The sequence below is a fragment of the Laetiporus sulphureus genome (genome assembly GCF_001632365.1).
Source record: "Laetiporus sulphureus 93-53 unplaced genomic scaffold LAESUscaffold_28, whole genome shotgun sequence".
Taxonomy (NCBI): Eukaryota; Fungi; Basidiomycota; class Agaricomycetes; order Polyporales; family Laetiporaceae; genus Laetiporus; species Laetiporus sulphureus.
The window spans coordinates 363,261-373,657 of NW_024468537.1; the positions used below are offsets into that span (position 1 = coordinate 363,261).

The 10,397-nt window shown below is 57.9% G+C and overlaps 3 protein-coding genes across 3 annotated transcripts; 1 reads left to right on the forward strand and 2 right to left on the reverse strand.

Moving 5' to 3' along the window:
* Nucleotides 1–723: 723 nt before the first annotated feature.
* LAESUDRAFT_681897 (glycoside hydrolase family 13 protein) lies at nt 724–3,371 on the reverse strand. The gene is made up of 9 exons (XM_040905776.1): nt 3,019–3,371; nt 2,772–2,971; nt 2,236–2,717; nt 1,981–2,180; nt 1,860–1,920; nt 1,754–1,802; nt 1,590–1,701; nt 1,306–1,524; nt 724–1,210 (listed from the first exon to the last, which is right to left on the reverse strand). The coding sequence occupies exons 1-9, from the start codon at nt 3,100–3,102 to the stop codon at nt 1,016–1,018; spliced, it is 1,602 nt and encodes a 533-aa protein (XP_040762886.1). The 5' UTR covers nt 3,103–3,371; the 3' UTR covers nt 724–1,015.
* Nucleotides 3,372–3,679: 308 nt separating this feature from the next.
* On the reverse strand, nt 3,680–5,839 carry LAESUDRAFT_750808 (glycoside hydrolase family 13 protein; the record flags this gene model as incomplete). Its single annotated transcript, XM_040911626.1, has 8 exons — nt 3,680–4,096; nt 4,152–4,482; nt 4,535–4,583; nt 4,634–4,694; nt 4,750–4,949; nt 5,006–5,493; nt 5,548–5,747; nt 5,813–5,839. 8 exons carry the CDS (start codon nt 5,837–5,839, stop codon nt 3,890–3,892), a joined length of 1,563 nt encoding a protein of 520 aa, XP_040762887.1. The 3' UTR covers nt 3,680–3,889.
* Nucleotides 5,840–8,205: 2,366 nt separating this feature from the next.
* Nucleotides 8,206–9,488, forward strand: LAESUDRAFT_813743 (uncharacterized protein; the record flags this gene model as incomplete). The annotated part of the gene is made up of 5 exons (XM_040914513.1): nt 8,206–9,115; nt 9,171–9,186; nt 9,245–9,309; nt 9,364–9,387; nt 9,448–9,488. 5 exons carry the CDS (start codon nt 8,206–8,208, stop codon nt 9,486–9,488), a joined length of 1,056 nt encoding a protein of 351 aa, XP_040762888.1.
* Nucleotides 9,489–10,397: the final 909 nt, after the last annotated feature.

Here is a 10,397-nt window from a genome sequence, read left to right on the forward strand (position 1 = left end):
ATCTTTGGACCTCTGACGACGCAACAGACAACGCAGCATTTTGATTTTGCGCTCAGCATGCATGCCTTATCTACTCTCCTTTAGCATTGAAGTCCACAAGCCCCCGAGGTCATTTCTGGAGGAGTGTATGTCAGGCCCCTCCACAACTGACCTGGGGGATTTGTGCGGTGCACGCTCTTCTGCTATACTCAATCTGGCTGTCGAACAAGGTATCTGAAGCGCTTCCCAACGAACAAGCTGAGATGCAGCTCATGGTCCACCTCCGTGACCACTCCACATCTGCGGTGAGCTTCCATCGCGTTTTTTCTGCCTCTCCAACTCTGCGATCGGTAGCGCAGATTCGTGATTCGTGAAAAGCGCGGCCGACGCTGTCGCTGGTGAGACCGTCATGGACGTCATGACCATCAATGGTCCTGTCAAGCACAATATCTTCAAACGCGTTGTTGTCAGTAGCTGAGGCAGCGCGATGACTAGCGTTCACCGTCCAGCTCGAATTCACGAGGACACTCCTCGTCGCCGTCAAGTTCCGATACAGAGCTGTCGTATATCGTATGTCACAGCCAGCAAGCGCGTCAGAATCATGGTCCGTGGTCAATATCGCGTCCTAAAGCCTAAGCCTGAAGTACCCAAGCACCAATCAAATCGCCCGTCAAACGTCCGCGAGAAGTACCAACGGCGACTTGTCCTCCAGCAATCTTTACACGCCACTGATCAAACTCTAGTGCTGAAACAAGAAAAATCTCTAATGCACAACATCTTTGGTACACAACTCTACGCACAGACAAACAAGCGATAGTACAGTCAAAATCCATAGTATGAACGCGAATAGGCCAGTCCGACATGATACATTCACAGTCTACGCATGTATTCCAAGAAGCGACAGGCGCGACGCACCCATTTCTTTTCGAACGCCAACGAGTGGTCCCAGCCCACCCTCAGCACCCTCTTCCCTGGACCCACTACCTCCCTCCCAGGATCCCGTCCCCAACCTCAACCTCGAGCTCCACGTCAAACGTCAAACCACGCCCGGCACGACTCCCAGGACAAGCCCGCCCATCACCGCCAGCGCAGTCGCGATCACCGCAGACAACCTCACCACCACCTTCCCCACCGCAGACGCAGGCGTCCCCGACGCGCTCGTGTTCCCGCTCACATCATTCAGCAGATGATTGCAATACGTGCTGTTAAACACCGACACGGGCAAAACCACCTAATGCGCACGCACATCCACCAATGATCGATCAGCCTCTCATCACCACCGGATCCGTCCAAGCGCACACATCCACGCGGCCAGTGAACACTTACCTTCGGCATCCCGTTCTCCCCCTGCACGCTCACCCCCCCGTTCTTGTCCGCCTTGAACTCATCACACGTGAGGACATCGATGAGCGCCTCCCCCGCCGAGTAGTTCGCGTCCGCCACGCTCCACGCCGGCGTCGAGCCGCTCCCGCCGTTCGTGAGCAGCGTGAGCATCGGCGACTTGACCACCGCGAGCGACGACTCGGACACCGACGCGAACTCGACCTATACGCGCGGATGCGACGAGGTGAGGTCAGCTCCTGGCGGAGCCCGGGAGACGGAGCACTCACCGCGGTGTTGAGGTAGTCGCTGCTTGCATCGATCGCGGCCTTGCGCGCGGCGTTGAGCGTGCGGACGTGGATGACGAGCGGCTTGTCCATCACGTAGCCCGATAACCACAGTCTGAGCCCTTGCCGTGAGTCAAGGTCCGCCCCAAGCCATCGCTGACACTCACGCTTCGCGGTTGTACGGGTCGTTGCCGCCCGTGTAGCCCTGCTCCTGACCTTGATCGCACGAGGTGAGTTCAGGTCTGAGTCAATTGCAGACGCTGCTACGCTCACCGTAGTACAGGATCGGGATCCCATCCTGTATGAACGGCCATGTCATAGCATTCTTCACAAGCTATTTGAGAAATAACATCAGCCGAATGCGGTAAGGGTTCCAGAAGTAATGACAGCGCACCGCCTGGTCGGTCTCGAACGACTGGAAGCGCGGGTTGTCCGCGTTCTCGAGGAAGGACCCGGTCATGAACTCGCCGAGGCGGTACGCCTTTTGCGACTGCTTCACCGTCTCGGCGAGCTCGGTCAGATTGCCGCTCGTCCCGTTGAACGCCCGCACGAGCGGGTAGTACGTCGGGTAGTCCAAGACGCTGTCGACGTATCCTGTACGTTACGTTTCAGCGAGCACATCGCGAATTGATTGAGCGACGGCACTGACCGGTGTAGTTGGCCACGTACTGGACGTCGCCGCTCAGAACTTCGCCGATGGAGAACACGCCGGCGGCTGCGACGAACGCCGGCCAGAAGTCCTTCCTGATGTGTTTCACGGTGTCAATCCGCACGCCATCCGCATTATACATGTTCACTAGGTTCTTGATCCAATCGTTGAAAAACTCCACGATGTCGTCATCCTCGGTGTTGTTGTCCACGAGGGGAACGTTCGTGTCGCCGAGCCAGCACTGCTCGACGTTAGTCTGGTTGTTATAGTCTGTGATCCAGCAAAAGGGATGAAAGTCTGACTGATTGTCGAATGGGGTGAAGGACGCGTAGTTTGGCGGGAGGGTGTCGGCGGCCATGTGGTTGACGACGACGTCGAGCATGAGATACATCCCGCGCTGGTGCAGGGTCTCTGCGAGCAGCTGGAGGTCTCCATCGGTGCCAAAGTGCGAGTTGAGCGTGTTCTGGTCGACCGCCCAGTACCTGCGCAGACCGAGTCTCGACCTCGCAGCACGAGGATGCTTATGAGCGACGCACCCGTGGTATGCCTCCCCGTCTCCGGTGTCGCCCTCGAGGTTCGCGACGACGGGGGAGATCCATATGGCGTCAAAGCCCATGTCCTGGATGTAGGAGAGCTGGTTGATGACGCCCTGCCATGTGCCGTTGCAGTACTTGCGCTCGCCGGTGTCGCATGGCGGGGCAGAGCCGTCCGAGGTGGCGAAGCGGTCGGTGACGAGCTGCACACGATGAGGTCTTGCGGTGACCGATCAGACAAACGACGTACCTGATAGATGGAGCGCGTCTGCCAGTTCTCCGCTGAAGCGGCGAAGACGGGCGTGGCGAAGAGGGTGAGCAGGGACCACAACATGGCGGGGACCGGTGGGTGAGGGGGACGGTCTGCCCCTGCCTGCGAGAGCTGAAAAGGTGAGCTAGGGCGTTCTGCGGGCGGTACAGTGATAGATGGGGAGAAGAGAGGGGGAGGCCGAATAGAAGCCGCAGTAACCCGGGCTTCATGCTCATCGAGGGTCTCCTTGGCTGGACTCGCCGGACTTCTCTCTCCGATCCCTCAGGAGCTCTCAACGCCAAATCGGGCGCGTCCTCGCCCTTTTATGGACGCCCGCAAGATCTTATCTCAGCGAGCGATCCGTTAGCTCCAACGATCACTGTGATCGAATTTTGACACTGCCCCCATCTGGTCTAGGCCCTCAGAGTCTGCGAACAAGCCGCTGGTTTCTGGAAATTTTTCAGACTTATCGTCGGGTTGTTGCCGCCGGTTGCAGGGTTCTCCTACGTCATTGATAGAAGGCCAACTGCAAACCGAGATAATGAACGGATTCTGCAGGGCCAACTGCTTGTTTAGCTTTCCGTGCGACTCGATTGTGCCTTGTTCGCATCACTACCGGTACCTCAACCGCGCCGTTGCAACATGTCAAACACGCTCATGTGCTTCTATTGGATTAAACAGCGTCAAGATAACAAGCCTGATGACCTCAAAAATCCCCGCCATTCTATTGCCGTTAGCTTACATTACAGAGTACACTAAAGAAAGTCGTTCGTTGAGTTGATTGTCTACTGTCTGCTGATGCTACATCTATGAACGCTCGATCGGAAACTCGAGAGCGTCTCTCTCGACGCTTCACCGCGATCCGACACGTCTAGTACATGCCAAGGGACAGGAGTACCGTCATCCCTACCAAAATCAGCGCCAATACGGACGACTGGCGGCTTGACGCAGCCGACGTGGGCCCCGAGCTGTGCTCGGCGCCAGGACTTGAGCTAGTGCTAGAGCCCGAGCTACGAACGGGCTTCTTCAGCTCTTCGCAGTAGCTTTTGTTGAACGCCTTGTCCATGGGCAGGATCACCTGTATAAGTGAACTTTAGAATGACGCGGTAGGTGCAGGGCGATGGGAGGCGCACCTGCGGCATGCCATTCTGGCCGTTGACGGTGAAGCGACCGTTAGAGTCCGCAATGTAGTTGTTGCACGATAGGACGTCGATGAGCTCCAGTCCCGGCGCGTACGTCTCGGGCACTTCCCACTTGGGCGAGGTGTCGCTCCCGTTGTTCGTGAACAGCCCGAGCATCGGCGGCTTCCACGTCATCATCCTCGTCTTCTCGGCGTCAAGGATGGCCACCGGGGTGGTCAGGAAAATGCTCTCGTTCGCAGCCATGGCTGCTTTTCGTGCAGCGTTCAAAGCCTTGACGTGCATGACAAGCGAGGAGTTCTCGTTGTAGTCGGAGAGCCAGAGCCTGGCGTGCAGAGCTAAAGGGCAGCATCATGTATCGACAACGAAAAGCTCACGCTTCGTGATTGTCCGGGTTGTTCCCGCCTTTGAAGCCTTGTTCTTGACCTAGAGGACGATGACCTCAGGTCAGCATCTCTGGCTAGATATTCACGTACCATAGTACAAGATGGGCACGCCGTCCCCGACGAACGGCCAAGTAATCGCGTTCTTGACAAGCTATACAACCCGTACATGAAGGTCCATTCAAACCTAAGCGTGCAAAACCGCTCACCGCCTCGTCCGTTGTGTACGATTGAAACCGCGGGCTATCCTGGTTCTCGAGGAACGTGCCGCTCGAGAATGCCCCGTACTTGTACGAGTCCTGGACGGCTTGGTACGTGTTCGCGAGCTCGGTAAGATCGCTATTGGTGCTATTGAATGCCTTCACAAGAGGATAGAACGTCGGATAGTCCAGTACGCTGTCGAGTACCTCTAAACGAAAAGTCTCAGCGCAACGCTCGATCAAGAGGCCACCGTGAGACACCTACGCGTATAAGCACTGACATACTGCACGTCGCCGTCCAACACTTCACCAATAGTGAACACCCCCGAGGCCTTCGCGAACCCCGGCCAAAACGTCTTCCTAACATTCCTCACCGTCCCAATCCGCACGCCATCCGCGCCATACGTCCGCACCAACCCCCCAACCCACGCACCAAAAAAGTCGACGATCCCCGCATCCTCCGTGTCCACGTCCGCGAGCGGGAGGTGCGCGTCGCCCAGCCAGCACTGCTCGACGTCCGTCTGGTTGCTCTCCTCCGTGATCCAGCAGAAGCGGTGGAAGTCGGAGGAGGAGGAGAAGGGCGTGAAGGAGGAGTAGTTGAGGGTGGGTGGGGGGGAGGTGCCGGCGAGGTGGTTTATGGTGAGGTCGAGCATGAGGTACATCCCGCGCGAGTGGAGTGCGGAGCTGAGCGAGGTGAGGTCGGAGGCGGTGCCGAAGTGGCCGTTCAGCGCGTTCTGGTCGACCGGCCAGTACCTGCGCCGTTAACGAATGAATATGATGCGGAGAGGAGGAGGGATGGAGGCGCACCCGGGGTAGGCCTCGCCGTAGTATGTTTCGCCCTCGATGTTAGCGACGATGGGTGAGATCCAGACGGCGTCGAACCCCATGTGCTGGATGTAGTCCAGCCTGCTTTCGATGCCCTTCCAGGTGCCGCCGCAGTACTTCCGGCTCGCGACGCAGCGTGGGCTCACTAGCGCTATGTCTGGCTTTGGCGCGCAGCGGACGGGCTGTTCGAAGGTGAACAAGGACAGGTTTGCGTTAGAAGAGAAGGCGGGAGAAGCTCGCGATCGACCGCAGAGAAAGTTCGAGATGAGGACATGGATGGGGCAAAGAGGGAGCTATACAGCTGCCCTTCATCGTACACTGATACTGCCATTACTTCCCATTTAACCGGAAATCTGATCTCTTAACCACAATGAAGTGGATGCCAGTGGCATGCAGTACAGACACCTTATGGATCATTCTACACTGCACAGAAACGAAAGCCCGTGTGGCTGGTAGTACCAAATGCAGAAGCCAAAACCTCCCACTCAGCCACACGGCATCACACGGCCCGCTGTGGGAACAAGGAAGATGTTGTAGCGGAGTTCTTTCATCAGTGCGGCAGCCAGAAGTCCTGCCTGAAATTTAATTCACACGCTCAACCCTGAGTGACGCGTTACAAGGCTGATGGGTAACCTTCGAATTGGGGTCCTGATGAGCAACGTGTGACCGTAAAGCTTGATCAGAACATTGCAGATCAGCGGACGATTCGTCGAACCGATGGCACGGACAAGATGCCTAGCCTCCGAAGGCAATCTCGTGGGTGCATCCTCTTCACTTGATGCTCCCGAGATTGATCCTCAAATTACATATGTATTTCGAACCATTCTCATGTGTATCTCAGGACCCCAACTCAGCGTCCGCAAGTCAGCGAACCGGCTCGGCTGCTTCAGCGCGGTCTGCATCCCATGCGGCTCCGCCATTTAGAAATCGGTCAAGACGTCGTGACCACCCGTACTCTTGCTACAAAGGACAGACATGCTGCATGCCTGCCCAGGTGCCGTCGAACCACCGTATTGTGACCGTGTTCCATCGGCTCCAAGAAGCAAGGCCCAAGGTCTGGGTATTGTCCTCGTGGGTCAGATTGCTTTGCTGCGCAATTCTTTGTCTCGTCTGTTGACTTGCGAAGATATACCCTAATGGCATGCTCATTCTCATCGTTCTCGGCACTCACGTACAGGGGTACGTATGCCAAACTCGAACAATGTGCACCGCGACGCTCACGACAAGAGTCTGAAATGCTTCCCCATCCTGCCCGTTCTGATGATATGAGGGTCAGTTCTCTGCCAGAATTTCTCCCACAGCAATACCAATAGAACCAGAAGGCGACGGATCCGCCTGAACGGAACGGCGTATCGATATTCAATAGCCATAAGCAGTACGAGAGGTCCTAAATGAAACAAGGCAGGTCTCGTCAGGTTCTCCGCAATACGAAATGATGAGGAGCTCTCACCGTCAACTTCTGCTGCGCTCGCAGGCCGATGGACCATTCGACAATGTCCGTGGACTCTGTTTGGCAATGTCATTCTTTGATGAATGCGAACGAGCTCATTACGCACTTCTTTCGCCTGCATCGAGGCCTCGCCGACGATCGCATGGATAAGATTTCGGGGGACATATCACCTAAGAGAACCTGCTGCAAACGGAACAGTCTAAGGGTCCCCAGATCGCGCCACGGAAGATTAGGTCACGGCCCGGTGCGGTTTCAAGGTATAAATGATGGGGCATGGTGACGGAATTCAGCACCTCTCTCCGCCCGTCATCTCCTCCCATCCTCACCGTGACATGCCTTCCTCCACCATCCTTCATGAGCACGCCACCTAGCTCTCCGCTCACTATCGCCGGCGACCGTGAACGACCGTCTCAGGATCGACTGGGCGCAACATGCCCATACTGGTGCGTCCCACTCACATTAACAGCCCACTGACAGCAGATTCTGTGAAGACGGAGCACGGGACGCGTCGAACGTCGCACGCATCGCGCTACTCGTCCACCCTTCACGTGCATGCAACCCCACCTATCGAGTCAAGTACGCGTAACCTGCGATCGCGTTGTCCGCTCACACTCATGTCCAGCCGTGTGTAGACGCATCATTCCACATGCCCGCCAAATGCAGCAACAAGCACACTGCACCAAGCATAAGCAACGGTGAGTACGCCGCTCGCACATCATTTCGTCAATGAGCCAGCCGCTCACGTCCACCGAGCGGAAAGTTCGATCGCGACATCACGCACCACGCCTCGTCACTTCGGGAACAGCAGCCATCAGACTCATCAACCCGGTATGCAGCACCCTCCCGATCCTCACCCAACCGCGAACGATTCGATAACGTCCACTCGCAGGACACACAGCGCGATGGTGACCTTTACCAGCTCAGTCCATCGCGTCCGCGAACGCATGCCCAATCTCCAGGACGAAGCCGAATCGCGATCATAAGGAACACCCATCCTGGCCTCCTATGCCGCCCACCTCGAGCCTCTACGCGACCACCTGCAACGTGAGCACACGACCTGTGGGTCGACTCTGACATGCCTGCAAGCCCTCTGTGCGATTCGATAACGTCCACGGGCAGGACGCACAGCGCGACGTCGACGTTCACGAGCTCGGTCCATCGCGTCCGCGAACCTATGCCCAACCTCCAGGATGAAGCCGGATCGTGATCACGAGGAGCAACCCCCAGGACGAAGCTGGATCGCGATCACGAGGAGCAACTATCCTGGCCTCCTACGCCGCACCTCGTGCATTCTACATGATGTCAGTCTGCTCTATGCACCCAGACCCTCACGCCGTTCCGCGTCCTCGCGTCTGTCCTCTCTCGCTCCTCACCCCACCGTGACGCATCCGGGTCCCTCGACTTGCTCCCTGCAACCACCCACAACGAGCTGCTACTCACCCTGGCGATCGATGCGACTGCGTCCTCCCGCCATCGTCATTCTGTGTCTCTCGCGCTCATCTACTAGTATTGTTTCGCGATGGTCGCGCCCCGCAAGCCATCGACAGTCTCGCTTTGTGGCCACAACGGTCGTCTCAGATGCCCAGCGCTCCGTCGTTCGCAAACGCCCCCACGAGCACCCCGACCGCGACGGTCCGTCCTCCCTCACGCCGACGTCCGTCCGAGCATGCGCATCGCTCATCGAACAAGACAAACCAAACGGCGCGTCTCTCCCCATCTCGTACTCCCCACGCAAGCCATCAGCACACAGCACATGCACGCTGGCCACAGACGCGTGCGCATTGCGCTATCTCCAAGTCAACACCCGCGCCCACGGACCGTGCATAGCCCAGCGGTGCACGGCGTGCATCTCCTCCCCGGTGAGCCCTCTCTTTGCGGACCGCCACATCGTCTTCCACACGGCCGACGTGCGCGGCTGCATGCCGAGCGCAGACAGACGGTGCGTCTCTCGCCATCTCGTATCAACCATCCTGGCCTCCTATGCCGCGCACCTCGAGCCTCTACTCGACCACCTGCAACCCGAGCACACGACCTGTGGGTCGACCCTGACATGCCTGCAAGCCCTCCGTGTACGGACCGGCCGCCTTGATCAACCTTGTTGTAAGTACGATCCGCACAGATCTCGCTCGCTTGCCGCTCACGGCATTCCCTGCAGACGACACGTTGGCCCAGTACGTTGCACGCCGTGACGGCTCTCCGATCCGCTGAATCGATGACCATCGCCCGCAGAGCCAACCGTGACCGACGCGGACCACCGGACTGCAAGACTCTCCGCACACTGATAACGTCGTCCTGTACGTTCTGTCTGCACATCCGGTGCACATGACACTCATGCCCGCCCTGCGCAGACACGAACACTGACGCTTCGCAAGGTAGATCTCACATCGATGGGTGCAGCGTGAGCTGACGTCGCGACTCGCGTCCATTTTCAGGCCATAGCAACAGATGGGAAGGAGGAAAATATATTCGGTAGAGGATGGATACAAGGGAACGAGATGAATGGCATGCGATGACATACCTTGCACCGAGAGCCCCTGCACGCTCAACAGAGCGCATGCGCATGCATGACTGACGTTCCAGAAAGCGAGCTGGACAGCGCGCCCATGGTTCAGTCGCTCGCCTGAGAGCAAGACATAAGTGTGCGAACGTGAGAGAGAGCTCACCCGGAGACGCGTTGGGTGACTGTACAACAACCACGACGACTGATCGGGAGCATCGCGGGCGTCGGGCGCCGCTGTAAGTGTCAGGATCGAGACAGGAAGCGCGTTTGCGTACAAGAATGTCAGAGCGGCGGGCGATTGATCGTGAGAGACGGCACGGTGGACGACGCTGTCCGCACTGAGCTGCCAGCTGAGAAGGAGACGATGCTTGCACACGGACGCGCTGATTCTGATGGCAGGCGCACACGTGTTGCGCGCAGTTCCTCTCGCGGTGGACGTCCAGACTGGGTTCTTGCAATGGCAATGGACGAATACGCGCAGGGTGGAGTGTGCGACGCGACGCGTGGTATCGTACAGGCAGAACCGTCCGCAGTGTTGGCCGTGCGTGCGGCGGTTGCGATGTCCAGAGCGTGGCGAGCAGAGGCGGGCACAAGTGATCTGGAATGTGTGAGAGAGCTGAGGAGGAGAGGGGCGCGCCGTGGCAGTACATCATGGACGTCAATGCGTTGCGGCGAGCAGGAGCATACGGCACCAAGAGGCAGAGACTGGAAGTGTCAGGCACGACGCGCCCTTTTCCAACGCCGACGAGTGGTCCAGCCCACCCTTAGCACGCTCTTCCCTCCACCCTCTTCCCTCCAGGATCCCGTCCCCCAACCTCAACCTCGAGCTCCACGTCAAACCACGCCCGGCACGACTCCCAGGACAAGCCCGCCCATCACCGC